The 23,751-nt window shown below is 42.0% G+C and overlaps 1 protein-coding gene across 3 annotated transcripts in view; it reads left to right on the top strand.

Annotated features, from left to right (window-relative positions):
- The window catches only part of foxp4 (forkhead box P4), a 93,809-nt gene extending 72,712 nt beyond the window's left edge, over positions 1–21,097 (top strand). For 2 of the 3 annotated variants that reach the window (XM_068720028.1, XM_068720027.1), the window contains exons 10-18: positions 4,736–4,823; positions 5,992–6,075; positions 8,268–8,493; positions 9,021–9,097; positions 9,192–9,293; positions 12,914–13,035; positions 13,651–13,717; positions 14,798–14,967; positions 15,501–21,097. In XM_068720028.1, coding sequence (XP_068576129.1) covers positions 4,736–4,823; positions 5,992–6,075; positions 8,268–8,493; positions 9,021–9,097; positions 9,192–9,293; positions 12,914–13,035; positions 13,651–13,717; positions 14,798–14,967; positions 15,501–15,648 — 1,084 coding nt within the window. In that variant the 3' untranslated portion in view covers positions 15,649–21,097. Of the gene's footprint in view, positions 1–4,735; positions 4,824–5,991; positions 6,076–8,267; positions 8,494–9,020; positions 9,098–9,191; positions 9,294–12,913; positions 13,036–13,650; positions 13,718–14,797; positions 14,968–15,480 lie in introns of all 3 variants that reach the window. The other variant, XM_068720029.1, reaches the window with a different exon arrangement.
- The last annotated feature ends 2,654 nt before the right edge of the window (positions 21,098–23,751 follow it).

Raw genomic sequence — 23,751 nt, 5'->3', positions numbered from 1 at the left:
TTTGTAAGAAACACACCTGTTTTCAAAAAAGCTCAACAAACACTGATCCCTAGTAGCATTGCAGAAAATAGATAAAGCAAAAAGAAAAGATGAAGCAGAGAAAAGTGAAGCTGTAGTTTGTGCTAAATGTGGAGTGTCAGTCATGAACATCAGTGGCGTTTCGCAATGGCTCGCTAATTCATCAGTTGCAATCTGTTACATCACATTTGCTCGGAGGCACATTCATGCACACACACACACACACACACACACACACACACACACACACACACAGGTACACAAATAAACTCAACATGTGTGTAAATTCTCAGTTTTTCGAGGAATTCTTTGGGCTCCTAAAACACTATCCTCTTCCTCTTTCTTCCTGAGTTAGTATTTGTCACAAAGTGTTTTCTTTCATTTGGTTGGTGTTTTTTGTCTGTGTGTTTGTTTCCTCAGAAGGATCAGATACATTGTTTCTGTTTTTTAAATAGAAAATTACTCTTACAGTTTTTTTCAGGCGCTACCAAGCGTTTGTCCAACCAGTGGTCACATTTTCAAAACTCTAAACACAATTAGCACAGCATCGGTCTTTTGTGGCCATACCATTCACACATTTCATGTCGTTTTCAAACAATATGCAGTCAGTGAACACATTTCCACAATGCTTACATTTTCTTAACAGACAAGCTGTACCTCCCAACAAAATTATGGATTGTTTTTGTATTATTTACGAATGTTAACACACAACATCCCACAATGGCAAAAACAATATTCCAAACCTTAGATACAGTCTAAAAACCTCTTCTGCAATGATATCAGTTCTAAAACAATATATCTCAGCTGATAATAAACAAACAATTGAATAATTGACACACAGCTGATTTATGTTGGGTAAATTGGGCAAACCACAGCTGATTCCAGTCTGGCTTAGACTCAGTGGCATTACTTATACAGTAAAAGGAGGACTTTGAGGAGTGATGTTTTTGGAAACAGAAACAGAAAAAGACAAACACTGTAATGTCTGGACGAGGAAGAGTAAGAGCAAGGGGCCCAGGGAGAAGAGCAGGCCCAGTGAGAGATGCAGTGAGAGGTGCAGGAGCAGTGAGAGGAGCAGTGAGAGATGCAGTGAGAGGTGCAGTGAGAGGTGCAGGAGCAGTGAGAGGTGCAGTGAGAGGTGCAGGAGCAGTGAGAGGAGCAGTGAGAGGAGCAGTGAGAGATGCAGGAGCAGTGAGAGGAGCAGGAGCAGTGAGAGATGCAGTTAGAGGTGCAGGTGCAGTGAGAGGAGCAGGGCCAGGGAGAAGAGCAGGCCCAAGGAGAGGGCAAGGTAGAGGTGTAAGAATGCGTGGTGGTGGCATTCCAAGGGCTGCAAGAACAGTAATCAGTGATGGAATTCCTCACAACCATTACGCGGACATTGTCCAAACACAGAGTGCGGATGAAGCAGCTCTACACTGTTCCCTTTGAGAGGAACAGTGAGAGAGTCAAGGAGCTACGACGACAATATGTCCAAGTATAGTGTATATTCAATTCAATGTCCAGTTCTATAAGCTTTGCACTTTTCAAGTAGGTAACCTACACAGTAATAGGTTACAGTACAGTATGGTATACAGTAATGACATGATTTACATAAACTTTGTTTCAGAGAGTTATGGAATTGGAGGCCAACCAGGCCCCTCATGAATTCATATACATAGATGAGGCAGGATTCAATCTGGCCAAAAGGCGTCGACGTGGACGAAATGTCATTGGAAAAAGGGCCACAGTTTATGTGCCAGGACAGAGAGGGGCAAACATTACCATGTGTGCAGCAATTGCAAATGCAGGATTACTCCTTCACAGATGTCAGGTTGGACCCTACAATACTGAGCGCCTCCTTGCCTTTCTCAATGATCTCCACCAGCGCCTGGTTCCAGAGCAGGATCAGGAGGGTGAAAACATGAGGACCTTTGTAATCACCTGGGACAATGTGGCTTTCCATCATTCGCAAGCAATAACAACATGGTTTGAAGTCCTTTTTTTAGTTCCCCCCCCTTTTTATCTGGGCTTTTTGCGGTTGTTTTTTCGTTCAGAATGCTCTTGTGTGTTTCATGGATATTTTGTTCACTGTAAGCAATACTGTAAAACTTTTTCTGTTCTATCATACTGTAAACAGTATTTATACTGTACCTCCTGTAGTAAACAGTAAAGGGAAAAAAAACTGATTTGTTTTTTACTGGAATGCTTTTGAATGTGAACATTACATGTGGACATACAGTTCCCAACCAAGAAATTTAGTGTAAAAACAGTGGATTGCATGTTTTGCATGCAAATACCTGTAAAACTGAAACATAAAAGTCTATGCAGTTTTTGTAATGTCAGCAATAGCCAGTATTTTGAAACCTGGTGTACTTTGATTGACTGGAAGGACCTTGTGAAGTGAAAACAAGAGTTATTCTTTGACAGAATAATTTCATTTTGAGTCAGATTTCCAGTGTTTTGGTAAAGTTAGTGTGTGCAGAGAAAGATGTGTTCTATTTTGAAATGAAGAGTTAGTATATATTTAACAAAATGTGTTTTTGAGAAGAAAATTATCCATTTCGCCAATTGTGGTTTGTAGGTGTGAGTCTGTGTTAAGAGTTTAGAAAAAGTATCTGAAGTATGGGTAAGCGCTTGTTAGCGATTGAAAAAAACTGTAATTAGTTCATCCGCATGCACATCTTTTTGTTTCCACAACAAAAGTAAAGACACTCATTCCCACTCTGCCTCCATCATGCTACTTGCGAGTTTGGAGTCACTATGGGATGTCAGTGCAGTCGCTGGCCTTGACATTCTGCCGTCTCCTCCTCTGTCACACAAAGTACAACGGACTTCCCTGTGGCACTAAGGCTGCTAATGAAGGCTTCACAAGCCTTTTAATGAAGCCCTAAACAAACTCACACTCTCATTATCGGTGTGGAACTCTTAGTTGTTTAAGCAATGGAGATATTAATAAGCCCCGGTGATGAAATATCTACTCATGCACACACACACACACACACATAGTCATAGAAGTGTGCATGGTGATTGTGATGCCATCGGACAGTCAGATCAAAGCATGCAGGCAGGCTGGGAAAGTTTGGAGAGGAAAGCTGTTGTTTGGTGTCTCATTTCACGTAGCCCCGGGGCACATGGAAGGAGAAAGAGAGATAGAGTGTGTGTGTGTGTGTGTGTGTGTGTGTGTGTGTGTGTGTGTGTGTGTGTCTGTGTGTGTGTGTGTGTGTGTGTGTGTGTGTGTGTGTGTGTCTGTGTGTGTGTGTGTGTGTGTGTGTGTGTGTGTGTGTGTGCGTGCGTGCGTGTGTGTGTGTGAGTAAGAGAGAGAGGCAGATGGAAAAAAATAGAGGCAGTGACAGATAACGCCGTCAGTCCGGCAGTGCGCTCCCGTCCAGCCAGTCTTAGTCATCGCCCCCAGGAGGGAAAAGGGTAGAGCAGAAGAACAGAGGAGGGAGACACTCCACTATTTCAGGCCTTTCTTCTCTCCTCTTCTCTCTTCCCACCTCCCCTCCCTCCCCGTTCTCTGGTATAATACTCTGGCTGTGGTCGGTGGAGCTGGGTGTAATGTGGGTTAAAGCCTTGTCTGCCAGCACTCAGAGGAGTAAACAGAGCCTCATTGTCGGGACACATCGAAAAAAAAAAACTGCTACTGTTTATGGCCCGGCTATAGAGAGAGGGGAGGGTTTTAGGGGGCAGATTTGGTTGGAATGAGTGTGAATCACAGGCATTTGGGGAGTTGCGGGAGAAGAAGAGTGGGAAGGGGAAAGTGGACAGAAGTGCGGGTGAGGGTGAGAGAGCTTAACAGAGAGTGAAAGAAAGAGAGAGAGAGAGAGAGAGAGAGAGAGGGGTGAGATCATGTTTTTGTTATTATTATCGTGCACTTGTGTTGAGCCGTCTATCTGACAGGATTAGCCATGCCATGACATCATTGTTTTTGTTTCATTTCCAGTCTTCGCCTGTTATTGCCTAACTTTCTGCTTTGTTAAAGACACACACATTCAAATAACCATACACCACACAGACACACATCGCTACTAATGTACTTTTCACAATAAACAAGTCAGAAAAGTGAATTTCAACTTAGCACCACAGGATATAACCCACTCTGATACACCAGCAAATACCAAGCACACATACTTACACACACACACACACACACACACACACACACACACCGGGCAGGCAGCAGCAACCTGTGAATAACCTTGGCGATGACAGAGCAGAGAGAAAGGGATGGAGGAAGGGAGACAGGGGGATTGGGCTGGGAAAGATCAGAAGGTCCCGGGTCCTCCCACATTGGAGGAAACAAACAGCGCCACCATTCACACATACACACACATCCATGCACGCACATACGCGCACCAGTGTTAATAAGTGGAGTGAAGTTTAGCTCACAGAAAGTCTTAAGATAAGGCTTTGTGCGATAACACATGAGCTCATATCCAGGTGGTTGTCTTGGATCATGGCTCACTGAGCACCAATGAAGTATACACACACAAAACACAGCTGCTGCGTTCTTCACTAGACAAAATAAACCTCCAAGATTATGATTTAATTTTGTAGCGCTGAAACAGCTCACAACTCAGTTTAAATAAAAGTCAAAGAGCTGGGTTTTGTTACTTCATTATTCAGCACCTGTGAATTGATTTTACAAGGATTCTGTTGAGTTGGAACTATCAGTGCTTTGATCTTTTTTTATTTGTAGATATCAATTTACACTCTTGCATTTCCTCTTCACCTCTAGGCACTTGAACAATGAGCACGCCCTAGATGACCGCAGCACTGCCCAGTGCCGAGTCCAGATGCAGGTGGTTCAGCAACTGGAGATTCAGGTGAGTCACATACACACACTTAATTTTCATCCACTCACAAAGTTATGAAGACAGTTTCAGCCATTCAATGGCACTAACGTGTCTGAGGCAGGGCAGAGTTTATGGAGAGCAGTGGAGCTTGTAATTTAAAAGGATCAGTCGGCAGGGAAGCTGCCATCGCTGTTCCAATTATAAAGCTGCTCTGGTCACCAGCAGCAGAGAGAGTGAGGCTGAGAGGGGAGGAGGGAGAGAGAGAGAAGAGAGAGAGAGAGAGAGAGAGAGAGACATGAGCTAGAAAGCGGAGGACCAGGCTGCATGGCCTCTCTTGTTCTCAAAGTGGTTCATACACGCAATGCTCTTGAAACATCTGAATGCTCCAGCAAAAGCAAAATACCAACACTGGACAAGAAGTGAAATGCTGTACGTAAGAAAAGTGAAAATACAATGGCTGCCTCTTCACTCACGTCTTGCCATAGTTTCCGAAACACTTCAGAATAAGCCGTTCACATCACTGCGTTTGTGTGTGTGCGTGCTGTCCAGCATTAGGGTTGGCATTGTGTTTGGTAGTGGTGGTAAACAGCGTTTAGCTGAGCCCCTGAAGCCACCGCCAGAGAACACAAAGTGACAGAGAGGCAGCTGGTGTCACATCACATCAGGACGGCCGTCTCTCTGACATGTCACTTCATCCCTCAGCAGCCCACAGGCGGCCCGCCACTCTACCCTCCAACAGCACACAAACACACACACACACACACACACACACACACACATATACACACACAACAGCACAGTCACTGTGTAAATGTCTCATATTTGCACATCTCTGCAGTGTGTGAGTATGTTAATGGCGCTATCTATCTTAGAGTCGATCCGTTGTTTCTGGAGGCTACACGTGTGTACGCCTGTACTCATGCACAAACACAAGCAGGATGCAGCGTTTCCACAGGCTGTAGCAGCACCCATTAAAAGGCAGTTAACAATGTCAAACGGGGACGAGTGTGTCTGCAGGCTAGTGTAAGTGTGTGAGAGAGCTCCGGGTGCTGAGGTGGCTGACTTTCATATTCATCCCTTTGCCTGAGGTGTAATTGTAATTGTAATTCAGTGTCAATATCGCATTATATCAATCTAAGCGCTGTGAAATGAGGTAAAGTGTTTTTCATGGTGATAACAACCCTTGTGTGTTTCACAGCTGGCGAAAGAGAGCGAGCGACTCCAGGCCATGATGACCCACCTGCACATGCGCCCCTCAGAGCCAAAGCCTTTTAACCAACCTGTGAGTACACACTGGCACCCCGAAACCCAGATTACATGACCTTTTCTTCCAATCCTCTCACCCAAAACCTTTGCTCTTCATCTACAAACTCCTCTTAAATGAACAGTTTCACTATCCCTAAACCTTCTTGGGATTTCAAGTTCCTCTCTTACTGTCTAGCTTGGTATCTACGCCCCCTATTGACCAGTGAGGGTTAATGTGTTATTTAGAAGTCATAGGGACTACTTTCTGTCTGTTGTTCTTTTCAACATTTCTTTCCGTCTTTATTGCTTCCTTCTGTCTCTCTTTCGCTGTCTTGAACTTCTCATGATACTGTGCATTTCATTTCCCAGAAAACTTCATAATGTTGTTATTCCAAAGAGAAAGTTATAAAATCAGATATTCGCAGTGTGTCCGAGTTGAACAGTATTGTATTCATTCACAATTTTTCAGCTTTTCGGAGGGAGAGAGAGAGAGAGCGAGAGAGAGACAAAGTGGTCTCACAGTGTTTTCAGTGTGTTCCCACTAAAGGGGTTAACATTTTGATGTGATGTGTGTATGTGTCTGTGTGTCCACACTGGTTGGTGAGTTTGTTATTAGGTATCTAATGAATATTTCATTATTCAGATTGACGAGGAGTCTTATTAAAATATGAAGATGTTGAAATTAATTGTCAATTAGATGTAGAGTGTCTTAATTTGAGGGGATATAAATGGGTGCAGCCGAGTGGCTGTGTGTTTGTGTGTTCTTGTCTGTCTGGATGATGCGTTGATCGCTGGGGGATCAGCTGCTATTAACATCTAATGGGAAATCAGGAAGAGGCGTGTTCTGTCACCACCGGAGACGAGCCTCGGGGTCAGGGATTGGAGGAGGAGGTGCGGGGGAGGAGCATCAGGAATGGAAACAAAGCTTGGCCTCAATTAACAGGGTTCGACTGTTGCCGTGGTGATGTGGCAGGGTTGCAGCGTTAATGAAGTACCTGTTAAACAGCCCCGCCCCCTCCAGTCTACTTAAATGGCAAAGAGGGGGCAGAGTAGAGAGAAGGCGATTTACATTCACATTTTACATACATTTAGACAACACACATACACACACTGGTTTTAATTAGTCCTAAACTAGCAGCCCTCCAACGGCTGTCCCAGAGAGACTGGGTGTAAAGATTCTGTGTGTAATGTACGTTTGTGTGTGTGTGTGTGTGTGTGTGTGTGTGTTTTTGTATTTGTGCAAGGCTCTGCCTAATTGGGCCGTATTGGTCCGTGAAGACTTGGCCACCGCAGAGTGCATGTGTGTGTTCCCTTTTTACAAACATGCTGTCTTGTGGTTTTGTATTTGTAAACGCAGGGTTAATTGCAGCCAGCGCTGTGTGTATAAATGCAGTATATGAGCATGTTCTGTGTGTGTGTGTGTGTGTGTGTGTGTGTGTGTGTGTGTGTGTGTGTGTGTGTGTGTGTGTGTGTGTGTGAGTGTGTGTGTGGGGTTCTGTGCAAGAATGTATTTGGTAAATTGTCGGGGCACAAATTCAGAGGTAGTGTTTTTGTTTTTGTTTTTTTTATGTATTGTGACTTAACAATAGTAGCCATCCCTGGCTATGTAGCGCCCTGCTGCTATAGGTAAAATGATTTACTGAGTTACAACCTCACAAGTATTTTTATTCTGACACAACTAGTAGACAAGAGTGTTAAGAGACAATTTACTGGAAGAGACTTGTTACTTTATGTGTATGACACACAAGTATTGTCTAATACATTGATATCACGAGACCCTGACCCTGTCTTGTGGAGATGCGTCTCTGTAAACAGCAGCAGCACTCAGTCAAAAGATGTTGACATGAAAGAAGTATTATTTATACAGAAAATCCCAGCACCAAATCAATTCTCCACTCTCAGTAGAGAAACTATTATTATTTTTATGTTAATAATGTACAAGCCCAGCTAAATATAATATAATATATGTTTACGTTTACATGTTTTATTTCAAAAGAAAAGTTTTTCACCTTTATATAAATGGTTCACACTGTACAGTAGGTACAGTAAGAACAGGATATTTTACTAAAATGTAATAATTCTTCACGTGTATTTGAAAATAAAGCCATTTAATTGGATTGAAACATTTCCAGTTGATTTAATAGATAGAAAAGCCATGAAGAATTCTTGGCCAAAGCTGAATTAATCACTGCAATGTATCTGTGTGTGTGTGTGTGTGTGTCTCTTTAGCTGAACCTGGCTTCCAGTGGCTCTCTGTTAAAGCGGGACAGCGATATGTACCCAGAGGGTCTTCCTCACCCCCCCACCTCAGCTGCCACCCCCATCACCCCAATGCGCCAGGGTCCCTCAGTCATCAGCTCCTCCAGCCTGCACTCACACTCCCACTCCCACACGCACGGTGTTGGGCCCATACGTCGGCGCAACTCCGACAAGTACTGCACCCCCATCGCCTCAGGTAGACTGAAACATATACTCAGTGCCTGCCTTTTTATTTTATTATTATAATGCATTATATAATTATTGATTTATAATTGACTCAAATTGTATTTGTTTTTTTTATCCAATGCTGATGACTGCTTCAGTTTTTTTAGCTGTTCCTGTTAATGTGCTTTCCCTGCAAGAGCAACAAAAGTATAGCCTCAGAAATCACTTTTAATTATGGTTTAAAGACGTTCTTTCAGTAGAAAATCTTAGTTTTAATTTCAGGTATCAAAGCAATATATTTTTAGTATATGTGGCTTAGAATGAAGTCAAAAGTAAGGAATATATCATTGGCTTCTAAAGAAGAATATTAGTAAAAGAAAATGTAGCAACCTTGCAAAGCTATGCTCACCACATTTTCCATTATAATGTACTTAATACTAAAATAGAGAACGATATCAAACATCTAGGTACAAACTGGTAGTTTAAAGTTTTACACATTTTACATGTGTTACACGACACACATCAGTTCATTTAAAATCGTCATGCCTCTTCTTTCAGAGCTGGCTCAGAACTGTGAGTTCTACAAGAACGCTGATGTCAGGCCTCCCTTCACCTACGCCTCTCTTATACGTCATGTAAGTCTCTCCAATGATCCAGTTGCACCATCTCTTCTCTCCATCTGTGTTCTCCTCCTCTAAATCTTGTTGTATCTTCTCTCCTCTTCCTCAGGCCATTCTGGAGTCCCCAGACAGACAGTTGACTCTCAATGAGATCTACAACTGGTTTACACGCAAGTTTGCCTATTTCAGGAGGAACACAGCCACATGGAAGGTAAAAGCTCACGATGTACACACTCTCCCTTGTACTTCGTCCCTCTTAGGACAATCCATTGGCTAGATCTCACTAAGGCAAATTTTAAATGTAAAAACTAAACTGACGGAAGATGGAGAACAGACCAATTAGCAAACTGTTTAGATGATGGCGAAAACAAACAGCCCAGAATTTAAAAAGTGAACATTTTAACCGCAGCTCAGGCTGGTTGAAAGCTGATTCAATCAAAGCAAAAATGTTTTGACTCAAAGTCAAATATGGTAAACAACTCTGAGTGGGTAAAATCTGATCTAATTGACTGCAAAGTTATTGTGGTCTGTGCCCACTGATGAAGCCCCCAACCCAGAGCAGATGCTGACTGAGACTGCAATGACAGAAACTAAATTTGCAGGCAGGATTTAGTGTTATTTGAAACCTTTGGATTGGCCAAATGACCTTACTTTACAGAGAAAGTCTAAATTTAGCACTTATACTTGAAATGTACAATAACACATACACAGGTTTTAACATTGACTTTGCTCAGCTCCTAAAGATATGACTGATTTGACAGTTATTGGCTCTTTTTGTCCTTTATGAGACACTTCCCCACTGCTCTCATTCTCTCCTTCTTCCTCACTCTCAGCCCTGAACAATTCTCTCGCCTCCTCCTTTTCGCACATGGAGAGTCGGCCCCACTTAGCCCGGCAGAGCCACATCTAGCCGTTGTACTGTCTCATTACAGAGATGCTCATGAAAAGCTGACACACACACACGCTGCCCATGATCACAAACATTGAATTCTCTCACTCGCTCTCCTCATCTCTCTCCCTCTCACACACACACCTGGCCTGATCCCACCATTGTAGGTGCTGACCCATTTCTACAGAAACCTCACGCTAATTTGAGTGTCAGTTCCTCCAGAGAGGGAAAGTGAGAGAATGAGCAAAGGAGGAGTGAGAGAGGCAGCGGGAGGAGGGGTGAGGAGGGACCCCGTCTGTTCTCTAATAGCCCTAAACCAAGGAGGGAGGGATGGGGTGATGATGGAGGGATGGAGGGAGGGGTGCGGAGAGGGTTAAGAGATTGGGCAGCCAGGAATATCTTTACCTCCTCATCTGACTTTTATGAATTTTAACTATTAATGTCTGGTGTCTGCTTCTTCTGCCGTTGGCCTTGCAGACCTTTTAAATATAGCTCGGCATGGCCTTATGTATTTATATAGCAGCTCCGTGAGTCAAATAGGGCCGTAGAGATGTATGTCCTTTAATAAGCCGTTATATTTCATGAGGAGAGCAGTGGTGTCAAGGAGTGGAAGTCATTGATCATAGAAACGAACGGGACAGTGAATGACGATGAGACAAGAGAGAGAGAGAAAAAGTAAGGGATGATTGCGAGAGAGGGAGAAATGAGTGCTGAGTTATTTCGAGGTGCTGCATGATGAGTTGGAGGCCTTAAAGAAGAAGTTTTATTTTCTGTTTAACTTACCATAATAGCAATGTCCCATTTGTTTTCAGTTTTTTTTCCAGATGCATTTAGTATAAATATCTACTTTGGGGTTAACTGACCCTACATATAAAGTCATTGGAATATAATCAAATAGAATAAGAATAGAAAATGCAATCAAGACTCCATATTAGATGCTTCACTTTGACTTTCAGTTGTGTAATGTAATTTACTCAAGTAACTACTTTATATTCCGACTCTAAATTTTATACTTTCCACTGCAGTTATTTTACAACTTTATTTATTAAGTTATTTGCTGATTGTATTAAAATGTGATACATTATTATAGATTAAACCACCCAACAACATAATAAATTGTTAAAATGAGCTTGGCTTGACCAACTACAACATTAATTGTATAGTAATAATTATCCAATGATATAATGCATTTGTATGCATTGTGAATACTTTTACTTTATATACTTTAAGTACATTTGATAATAATACATACATACTTGGAAATAAAATTTCAGATGAGGGACTACTTAATATTTACTTCATCCACCACCATTTTACACTTATCTGGTAGCATAGTCATCACAGATGAATTTGCCTTATTATTCATGATTTTATTTATCATCTTGCCTGCTCACGTATATATATATACATATACTACACAGTATTTAGGATCATATGGGAGTAGCCTATCCCAGTATGCATCAGGCAGCAGCAGACACACAACCGGACTGATCATGATGCTCAAACATTTACAAATGGAAGACATCCACGCCTTTAGTAGCACCTGAAATTAATTTAGTCTTGTGACTTTTTTCTTTTCTTTCTTTACAAAATTCTGCCTCCGGTTGCCCCCCTCCCCCCTTTCTCTCTGCCAGAGGGAGGGGAGATGAGTGGCACATGTGCTGTGACCCACTGTAAATGACTGCTAATGTTTTAACTGGGAGAATTAGGCTTTCATCACGAAGACGAATGCAAATAGCACTGCAATAGCTCTGGTGTCTATGGTGTCTAGTCTGTCTGTATATCTATGTGTGTGTGTATGTGTGTGTGTGTGTGTGTGTGTGTGTGTGTGTGTGTGTGTGTGTGTGTGTGTGTGTGTGTGTGTGTGTGTTTGCACTGTCAGGGTGGCGGGCGCAGATTGGGGTCAGACTCATTTACAAAACTTAGCATCACGGCTCGGGGGTTGAGGGGATGCGGGGGAGAAAGGGTTCCTCCGCTGATTATGGCTTGTGTAATTATGTGTGTGTGTGTGTGTGTGTGTGTGTGTGTGTGTGTGTGTGTGTGTGTGTGTGTGTGTGTGTGTATCTGTGTGTGTAATTACGGCAAGGAGTGATGCATGCCTGGCCTGTCCCTCCCTCTCGGCTTAGAACAACGTGTCAGAGAGAATATGCAGGATTTAATTATAGACGAATTAAAATTGGTAATGAAATTGGGCATGAACAAACTACAAATAGCAGATGAAAAGGGAGGCCTGTCCCTGGGGGGGTGAGACGAAGATAGCGGTGTGCCTGCCTGCCTGCATGCCTGTCTGAGCTCCTGTGGATGTGTGTGTCTGTGTGTGTGCTGATGGTGACTGATTAGAAAAATTCTCAGATAAAATAACGCTACTAGAGAACGGCTACACTGTGTTAGCACTGTACATGGAGCTACAGTATGTGTACGTAAAAAAAATGGATGCCCCTCAGGTCACACTACTTAAAAGGCATCTTAACACCAAGCTGGAAGCATTGTTTATACTGAACACACCCTGAGTGAGTAGTAAGTAAAGGAACAAAAATAACAATATGAGCTGGTGTTGAGTTTCTCTTCAAGGATATGCTGGAATATCATGGAAGTCATGGAATATCATGGCAATTTAAGATTACACATTTCTGAAATTAGCAGGAGACATCAGAGAATATATGTCTCACATTACAGATAAACATCAGAATGCCTTTTACAATGTATTCATGCATTCTTTGCGCGGTGGCTTTCAGGTGTTTTTCACCACCACGAGCCAGACTCTTCATAAAAGGAAGAAAAGGCCACTAAAAATTAAATATGTGAAAACTTAGTCAAATATAACAAATAATAATAATAATTATAAGATAATACCTTTAAATATATACCCATGCCAATGAGTCGTTAACTTATCTTTAGTCATGTTAACACTCTTCCTTTTTTCTCTCTCTCCCTCTTTCCAGAATGCTGTGCGCCACAACCTGAGTCTGCACAAGTGTTTTGTTCGCGTTGAGAACGTTAAGGGGGCTGTGTGGACTGTGGATGAAGTTGAATACCAAAAGAGGAGACCACCAAAGATGACCGGGTAAGAGCACACACACACACACACACACACACACACACACACACACACACACACACACACACACACACATTTGTTTTCTTGGTGCACAGTTGAGGTTGATGTGTGAGCTTATGGGTGCTGGCACTATGATTGCCTAAATGGACCCTCTATTATTACCAAGAGGCCAACTCAGCAATCAAAAGAAAGAGAAAAAAAGGGCTGCTTGCTTATCGTGTACGCACTTTATTCTACTGCATATGTGTGTGTGTGTTTGTCGACACCATTAGTAAGCAGCTGTGTGAGATGCAGGAGAGGAAAAAAACCTTGTTAGCGTATGTAAACAGATGTTCTCTCCAACCGCCAGAGAAACCAGGGATAATTACACGCACACACACCTGCACGCCAGATATTAGACACTTTAATATATGTGTGTTTTAGCATCTGTTTACAGTCTGTGTATGTTTCTACTTGTAACAAACATATTTGTGAGATTTGTCAGAGTGCTTTGGCAGATCTTTTCACATATGCTCTTAATCTGTGATTCTCACCTCCCTCTCTCTCTCTCTCTCTCTCTCTCTCTCGCTCTCTCTCTCTCGCTCTCTCCCTCTCTTTGTGTGTGTGTGTGTGCGTGTGCAGAAGTCCCACTCTGGTGAAAAACATGATTTCAGGCCTGGGCTTTGGATCCCTAAACGCCAGCTACCAGGTAAGGAATGCCCTCTCTTCCCCATTTCTCTCTATCTCTCTCTCACACACACACACACACACACACACACACACACATGTAGCAGCCAATCGCAATCAAGGGCACTAATATCAATTCCCTCTTATAATTAGCAGATTCCCTAACGACGTTCACACCACCTCCCTCCTCCCACACCAACACACACTCTCACCTCCCACCTCACTTTCTCACACATGTGCCAACTCTGCATGCACACACACACACACACACACATACATAAACACACACTTGATCCATCTCTTCACTCCTACGCACACATGCGATTTTGCCACTGAGATGATTTATAGCGTCAAGTAGTTGTCAATTAAGGTTTCCGCATAAAATTATCGCCTGTTCCAGAAAACCCATCTCTTAGCTAGTGAGAATTCCCTTCCTTTTGTCTTTTTTTCCCTCCTGTGTGAGCGGGGAGGTGGGGTGAGTCTCTCAGCTAGTGTCCAACCTGCCTCATCTCAGAACAGCTGGATGTGAGCCGTGACAGAAGCTGCCCCTGTTGGTTCAGTTGTTTTCTCTTCTGCAGACATTGATGTTTTACCGTGTTTGCGTCTAAGTTGAGGTTGTGGATCAGTCTCGCTTAACATTCCTGTTGAGACTTTCTTATGAACACACGCACTTATGACTTAAAAGCACAAGCCGTGATGGGGGGAAAGCACTGTATATAAGTGCCCCCTAGTGGTTTGTCAAGTTCACTAGCAAGTTATTGGATTCAAATGTGCTCTGTATGGAAGAGCTCTCATCAGTGCATAAAGAAAACTATCCATCATTCATTGTCTCTGTGACCCTTTATTATACCGTGTTTAACGTGTTATGCGTGAACTTACAAACACACTTTGAGCATTACAAGTTAAATGTATAAGTAAGATTTAGATGTTTCAACATATCTGGTTGTAGTGGACGGATCATTTTATTACATCACTAACTCCTGCTGCCATTATCATTTAGCTTCTTCTAATTTGATGGATAACTTTATTTATTTTTATTTTTTTTTAAGCGAATGTTACCCAACCTCCATCTAATGTGACAACGCTGTGTGTTTGTGTGCAGGCGGCTCTGGCAGAGAGCAGTCTGTCCCTGCTCAACAGCCCTTCCCTGGTGTCCCCGTCTGCAGCCAGCCTCAACATGCTGCATGTGGGCCACGATGATGTCAGCTCTACTGTGGAGCAGGTCAACAGCAACGGCAGCTGCAGCCCCACGCTCAGCCCTCACCAGTACAGGTACACATGGACACACGCACACATGCACGCTCAAAAAAGAAGAAAAACAGGTGTAGGGCCAGTGTATAAGACTAATAGACAAATCTTTATCAGCAAATCAGTGTTGTCTATCTATATAATATATAATGATATATGATGGAGGTATGATGGCGATACTGATACAAATATTAACATCTTCATAGAAGATGGCTGACGAGAAATCATTTTAGTTTAGTTTAGTTTAGTTTACATAACTGGACAATTTTAACAGAATTCACAGACCTCCACAGACACTGACATATATTTTGTACATTCACCAACTACAACCTTAACAGACAATCTTTTTGTGCTCTGTTACTTCAACTTAACTAAACTTTGACTGTACATAAGTGACAGCACACATGCATTTCCAAAAGTAACAACAAAACTACCAGGATAGCACTCTGAACTCTGAACGTGCCAGAAAATATTTGCCGTGACAAATTCTGCTATTGGCAACTTCCTCTAAAACTTTACCCCTCGCCCTGCTCACAGCTGTTTGCACTCTCCTCCAGCCACCAGGTGCATGTGAAGGAGGAGCCCACTGAGCTGGAGGAGGACTGTCGGTCAGTATCCCTCCTGGCCGGCGTTACACACAGCCTGCCATTGCCGAGCGACGAGCGTGACCTGGAGGAGGATCTTCCTACTGAGGACCTGGAGTAGGAATGATCCCAGATGGACCAGAGGGACGAGACATAGCGAGATCAATCCCTGAGCCCTCTCGTCAGCATGAAGAGGAAAAAATAGCTTCAGTACACTTAAAAGAAAAGAGAGAAAAAAAGAGAATGATTTTTTTTTGTTTTTAAGAAAATGCAAGCAACCAAGGACAACATTGAGAAACTCCAAACAGGGTTAGATGACCTCCGTTACTTTCAAACGCAAAAACAAGATTGTGGAGCACTGCTTTACCTCCATGTGTTTTGTCTTTTCCAACACTTGGCTCAGAGGTGTAGCACCACTCAATGCATACACACACGCACAAACACACATACACACACACACACACACACACACACACACACACACACAGAAACACTTACACTCATTAACTTGTCGAACCATGTCTCATCATCCTCCCTGGTCAAATCAGCCTCTGTGTAGAGACCCTTACAGGTTAGGACACACACTGTCCTCCTTGCCCGACCACTCTGCATACGCCCTCCTCGCTGTTGTCTCGGGCTGCTTGGCTAGCCGTTTTATCAGTTGAGAAGACACACAAGTGTGTGTGTGTGTGTGTGTGTGTGTGTGTGTGTGTGTGTGTGTGTGTTCGAAAGAGAGACACACACAGGATTATGTGTATATAGATTTGGAGCAGTCACCAGGGGCTGTGCAGACGTATACCTCTCCTTCGTCCCCCTCTTTGAGTCAATGACTTGCTTTTTCATTTTTCTTTGATTTAAATTGAAATGAAACTGTCGGGCTTCAAGATGGGAAGGAAGGAAGCAAGAGCGCTTTCATAGCTCAGCAGTGCTCCAACACTTCTGCAGAGCTGGCTCCTGTCTCCAAGTCCGAGCCCATTGCGAGGCTGTGGCCCTGGTCCCTGTCCAAACTTCTGCCCCCAGCAAGACACTTAGTGACGAACATCTTTTAAACTCTTTGCTTCTAAGTGAGAGAAAAGACATTTTCCTACCGCACCTCCATCCCTTCCCATCCCCACCCCAAAAAGACTGCAGGAATAGGACCATTTGGTGCTGTCCTTCTCCTCTCCTCCATCTGCGGATGGAGCGATGAGCTTGGAACACTTTGAGAACGAGAAGAAACGAGGGGAAGCAGAGAGAAATGAGGGTGGAAGCGTCTACAGAAATATTGTGACTAAAAAAGAAAACTGTTCATGATTATGGAATATAACAAGAAAAAAAAGTGTGGTAGCTTTTGTCATTTCCTTTTTTTATTTGACGTTATTATCATTGTTTATTTTTGAGGATCAATATTTCCACGGTGGCGTTCTGTTTCGACATACCTTTTCTAAGGATGCTGTTTTTGTTTTTGTATTGTAAATTGTTTGATTTACTCTGGCTGTTCACACCATTCCAAATGAGTATTGGCAAAAAAAAAAAAAAAGAGAGAAAGCGCAGTATTGTCCCAACTTGTGATACCTGACCCCCCGCTCCTGCCCCTTTCCCTTTCTGTCCCAAGTGTAGCAGGCAAGAAATTTGGAAATAGCACTTAAAGTTGCCATTATCCAGACAGATAATTTAACAGCTGAATCTTGTTTTTAATTCTCTCTCATTCACTTGTTTTTGGTTGTGTATTTAGTTGAGAAATATCAGTAATGCTTTAAAAATATATATATATATATATATATATATTATTACTGCAGTCAGAGAATACCTCATCCCACAAAGGTTCTGCCTGGAACTGTGTCCAAATTGATTAACAAATAAGGGGGAATTCTTTCCGTGGGACAACAAATGCGGCAACTCTGCTCAGCTTCGATTCAAAGCTCTATGGTTGTAATAGTAACTGTGTAGAAGCTATCTGCAATTCACTGTGTGAGTTTGTGTGAAAGGAATAGCACGTGAGATTTATTTTTTTGTTTGTTTTCCGTGAGCATAAAAGCATTACTTTTCTCTACAGTGCCATACCAAATTTAACATTTATTTTAATCTATTATCTGCTTATTCCCATTTTATTTTTGTTACAGGTAACCAAAGAAATATGTAGAAAACCAAAAACCCTGTAGTTTATTTCGCCCTTTTTGAGTTTCCTTTTTATTTTCTTCTTAAAGAATTGGCCAAAAGACAACAAACCAGGAGTTTGAATTCTTGTTATTGTATTCATATAACTATTGTGTTCCAATTATACATGACTTACAGTGCACACCATTCCAAAAAACCAAAGTGTGTAAAGCAAACCAGAATTTGGAGACATCAAAGCTTTTGCATGATAAGCGGTTACGAATGACTCACATTTGGTATGAGGCCAAAAACAAGTATTATCAAACCTCGCACAGTTCCTCTGAAAAACAGAAAGAAAGAGAAAAGAAAAAAGCACTTAGAGGTGAAACCCTGTCTCTCCCACGCTCAGGCTAAACTGTGTTTCAAACACAATCCTCTGGCCCCACTGCTGTTTGAGCAGGCCTAAAAATGAGGCACTCGTGAGACATTTGAACACTTTTCGCTTTACAGGATACTTTTTCTGGTGCTGTCGTAACAAACATTTGGAGCTTTTCAATCTAGGGAACAAACACACCCTCTTGGTCTGTATGTAGTATTTGCAGGAAGAGGAAGTGTACTGTAATGTGGTTTCAAAGGTCACATCTTGGGACAGGGAGGAGTTATTCCAAAAACATATATATTACAATAAAGAGGGAACAACTCAAAATAATAGAGAAAATATACCAATGTAAGAGGAAAACAACCAAGGGACATCATGTAATTGAAAGTTGGGTTCATATTTTCATACTATCTCTTGCACGATTTTTCTTATTTAATGAAAGAACCTTTCTGATGACTTTGTGTTCAAACAGGACTGTTTCCTGTCACATTAGATACTGATTTCTAACAAAGTACAAAGTGGCAGACAGACATCTTGAAACAAGATAAAAACCAAAAATAACACTACCTCCTTTTCAAAACAGCTCAACGCATAGCCAATAGGAGACTGAACTCTCTTAAGTATTTTCTTTTCCTCCATTCTTCCTCGATGATAATAAGGAATGCCAAAACTGTTGTTACACTTACTGTATTACTGACAGAAAAAAAATAAGTTATTTGGTGATCCGGATTCCCTAACACATCTGCTTGAGCCCAAAAACATAGAGATGTTTCACTTTCCATGGAATTAAAAATGACTACCTCTCCTTAAACCACATCTAAAGCACTCTCTACGTCTCAAAGTGTGTTGTGAAGTGCCCACTAAATATGAAAGGTTTTCTATCAGCTGTGTAAAAACTGACCATATTCCTGCACCCAATTAGCACTAAGCTATGTGAGCAGCCTCTCAACTGTGTCTGACTGTACATGTGCATATTCGTGATCTACGCCAACGAGAAACTGGTCATTAATGGTTATGTGGTATTGCAGGGAGCTGGTTGTATGGGTTAATGGTGGACAGACTATGTCAGTGCCACATCACTCACACAAAAACACACACACACACCAGGGGTGTAACAGAAGCATAGAAGCAGGGCGATGGGTTAGTGCAACGGAGGCTCAGACCATCCAGGTATCCAAAGACCCACAACACAGCAGCACCCGCTTCGCCGAAACACTTGCAGAGACGCTGAGAGGACTAACACACACTCGTAATGAAACTCATCACTACTAGTAATATCCAAACCAAGAGGAACTGCTGCATACAGTACATAGATGATCTCTGACTTGTGCTTTAAGGTACACCTGTAAACAAAGCTGTTTTATAAAGATGTAGATTGTTCACAGGTCGCCATGTAACACTTCTGTTCTTTCTCCAGCTTGGCATAACACGATGTATTCTTGTATAATAATGCTTGACTTATCTCTCCAGGGCATTCTTTCCCATTTTGTCCTTTGATTTTTCTTTTCCTTTTTTTCTGCACCTGTTTAGCTATTGTAAAGCTTTCAGCTCTGATTCCTATACTGTACTGCTAATGCTGAAGTATATGTATTTATCATATTAAGTGCTGCAGGTATCTCGGTTTATTAGTTTTGCTTTGTTTTTTTGTTTCCATTTTTCAGTTCTTCATAAAACGTCTGGGACGCTGATTTTTTAAGTGTATTATCTCTAAAAAAATGTAAAAGAATAAAAGTTAGATCAGTGGTTTAGGTAACACCTGTTTGTATATTTATCTTAGCTAGGTCTATTTTGATACTTTTTTGTCTCTGTACTGCATTTATGCATTTTTAAGGAAAGAAAAAAAACATGGAAAACAAACTAAAAAGTTACTTCATTATGTATTGATACCTCAGAAGGACTTTTTCTCAAAGACAGGACCAAAACCTCTGAAAAGAAAAAGAGAAAAAATGTAAGACTATGTAGCCCCTCTCTTGCTTTAAACAAAAAAAAAAAAAAAAAAAAACAGCGGAGCTCCAGAAAGATATTGCTGTTGGTCCTCTCAGGTGCCAATATGTGTCCCAGCTCCCTGTGACCCCTCCCTCTGACCCCTGACCCCTGTCATTCCTCTGCTGAACTCCGACCCACGGAGCTGTCAATCATCTGCAGGCGCCATGGGGGTGTCACTGAGTCACAAACCTGGCTGGTGGTGACCAGTCACAAACCTCATCTCCCAGTCCCACAGAGGCAGATCAAAGGCTGACACTGTTGCATTTTTGATACTCCTCCTCTCGCGTAGTCCCAATACCAAAATGTTGAATGGCTCTCAGAGATGCAGCTCATCCTCTGACTACCAAAGGCATTGAAAGCAACCATTTGCTTAGTCCAAACTCCTGAACTGTAACCAAACTGCAACCAAACCAATGCCACAACCTTAACCAAACAAAAACCAAGCTACTTCCAAAAGTCTCCATCGACTTCACTGATCACCTTTACTGATAGCTGTTATCTCTCTTACATCCACGTAATGGTGTTGTAGGACCAGCCTGCATCCTATTGGCTGGTGACTGACTCAAAGGACACAGGGAGCCCAAATCCTGACTTGTGATTGCACAGTTGTGAGGTGTCATGTGAGAGGAAAGGGACTCTCAAAGTGGATGCATTGCCTGACGGTATTATCAAGTAGACAGCCAGAATCCGATGGATCTACCACTTCAGCTCTCCTCTGGTTAAACCTAAGGAATGTGTGTACATTTTCAGCAGTGACTCTCTGTTTTGTTTCTTAGTTTCAGTTTACCTGTTTACCTCTCTTTGTCCTTTGATTTTTGTTTTGTTTCTTGTTATTTGAAAGTGTGACCCGAGGAAGAGGCGGGGACAGGGACTGGGTGGTGGCTTTAGACAGACAGTGGAGCCCAGCCCTCTGACCCTCCACCCCGGGTAGCCATGTAATGCCAGTCACTGCCCTTTCCTTCATGCTGTATAAAAACACACACATATATCTGTGTATTTGTAACCTGAATCTTCTTGTGTCTGTCCATGCAGACAATAAAAAACTGTACAGTAGGTCTAGTTGCATGTAATCTGTACTAATTATTGACAATGGCATTATAAAATGCAATAAAATACTTATTACACTGTCCTTTGCTGTGTCCTTGTTGTTTCTTCTCCAGAGGAACATAGCAGCGGTTCCCTGCTTGTTGGACCATCAAAGGGCTCACAAGATGGTGAATAGGAAGTAAAAGATACATTTTTGACTTCCCTCTAATCTCTTCTTTTCTTTTATGGATTACTGCTTAATTTGACCTCCTTAGACCGCATTTAGGTTTTGATATATATCGGTCTGAAAAATTACAGACAAACACAAAAAAATGCCTTGATATACTTACAGAAAATATACAGCATTAAATGCAGCTACTCCCATTTTCACTGTGACCACTGCCAGAGTACTCTTGCAGTCTCTAACCACTATAATTAAGGAAAACCAATCAAGGCAACTGTTGTTGACAATGACTGAATACTGAATGTTTTAAGCAAATGTCATCTTAGCATCTTGTTGAGTCATACTGTAAAACTATTAGAAAATTTTCACTAAAAAAAAAGTTTCACTAAAAGAATAATGCCGCACCAAATGTCCATATTAAAATCATGTTGACTCAAGTTTAGTACGAGCCTTTCATTTGAGTGTAACATTATTTTTAAATGATAATAGTACCTCAGATTTACATAGCGCTTTTCACGGTTTTCAAAGACTCTTTACATACTGTTGAATGAATGAAAAAACAAGCAGTAAACTCTTAAATACGGACATAAAAAGAGAAAGAAAAGATTAGAATATAATTGTGGTGACTAGGAAATAAAAACAAGGGGGGCAAGTCTAAAGATGTAGGTTTGATGACAATGTGGGGGCATTTTTGATGTGGTTTGTTGATGATTTCCACAGAGAAGGAGTGACAACTGAAAACGCTCTGTCACCCCAGGTTCGGCGCCTGGTCCTAGAGACTTCCAGGAGGTTGGCATCAGGAGGGGCGTGCTGGTGGAGGAGGTAGAAGAGGTTTGGAGGACCCAAGTTGTTGAGGGCCTTGCAGATGGTGAGTAGAGTAAATTAACATTTTACACCTCATAATTAATAAACTGGTCATTTATAATGTGAATAAACATTAATTTTCTTGTAAAAAAATCTGTCATCTCTCTTTTTACAACCGCTGTCCCAATCTGTTTGCTGGTGAAGGGTTCATTATGAATGGAGTTGTCTTGAGGACAGTTGATAATTTGCTATTTTAATAGATAAGGCCGAAAGCTTTTTCATATCGAAAATTCTCCTCTTTTAGTTCATTCTCTTCATATAGAAAAACATATACAAACATTTAAAGCCTTTAAAGAATGTATGAAATCATTCCTGTGGTGCCATAGTCGTGGAGTACTTAATCAATCCTATCAATTAAACCTCATTAGATGACAAGCTGCTGCTCAAATGGAAACATTTCCTTGAGCTACAAGTTCAGCCTGTGTCAGCCATGCAAGGCCTTCAGAGAGGTCAGCATGTGTTGTGATACATGAAGTGGCCACCAGGAGGAGTAAACAAACCGGACAACACAAGCAGCATCTCATAAACACAAACCCAGCAACAAACATCACTGTGGTCCACTGACATGGTCCGACCAACAGGGTGGGCCAGAGAGTGAAGAACAGTCCCAGAATAAATTACCTGTAGTGTGTGTGATGGAGTGAATTACATAACTGCAGCTGGCTGAAGTATTAAAAGATTATAGGATAAGTGCTGAATATGGTAGACACTATTTTGTGTCTTTCCCTTCACTCACCTGCTCCATTTTTCCTTCTCTTCCTTACCTGTGTCTCTCTACTGCAGGTTTGACACATGCCCTACAGCTGATCTTTAAACCTGTGCGCCGCATGCATGGTGAATGTGTTGCCACAGGGAGAAAAAAATGGAAACTGGCTGGATGTATTTTGGAAAGTTGAAACTTTGTTTAATTTTGTGCTTTTAGTGAACTTCTCCGTTAGTCAGCTGGGAGGAAACTCACTCTTGACGCTTAAATCCCTGTGACATTTGGTTTTGGGAGAGACCCTGTCTTAATCTTGTTGCAGACACACATGCACACGCACACAGAAACACACTCACTGGCATGCACACATCGTGAATACTAAGCAGAAACTTAGCACTATATACTTGTACATGGTGAGCCAGGGTGCAGAGCAACACACAAAGAGTTTATTCTTGGCGTGACACAGTAGTGTTTGGCATTAAGCGCTGAATATATTTCTTAATGCTCGTCTGGACAGAGTAAGCAGTAGGTTTGTGAATGTTTATGTTGTACGTTTGCAAACCTGGATGTGTATACATGTGTATGCATCTACTTGTCTGTGCATGTGCATTGACTTGCAATGCTAAATCAATGTGTGTGTGCGTGTGTGTGTGTGTGCTGCTCATTCCAGCATGGAGAGCACTGAGGTCCAAGCAGACCCTGTGAGTCACAAAATAAATGTACTGAGAGCCATGCTAGCATGTCTCTCCCTATTCACACACTGTCATCGTCCCTCGCCTTTCTTCCCCTCCATGTTTGTGGCTGAAGGAGTGGGCTGCCCCCCAAACAATATATTGACTCACTCAAAACAACACAACATAATGTGTATCTGCTGCTGAATGCACCCACATGGATCTGCTTGTTCAATTTAATGAGCTAAAGCGATTTCTTTCTCTTGTGTCTCCATTGAAAACTATATATATAACTGATAACATTCAAAGCTTTCAACCTTGTGTTCTGTTTAGATTGA

Source organism: Cebidichthys violaceus, unplaced genomic scaffold (genome assembly GCF_023349555.1).
Source record: "Cebidichthys violaceus isolate CVI_PGR_0920_01 unplaced genomic scaffold, fCebVio1.0.p SCAF_25, whole genome shotgun sequence".
Taxonomy (NCBI): Eukaryota; Metazoa; Chordata; class Actinopteri; order Perciformes; family Stichaeidae; genus Cebidichthys; species Cebidichthys violaceus.
Note: the sequence above shows the minus strand (reverse complement) of the source record. Positions and strands in the feature narration are given on the sequence as shown.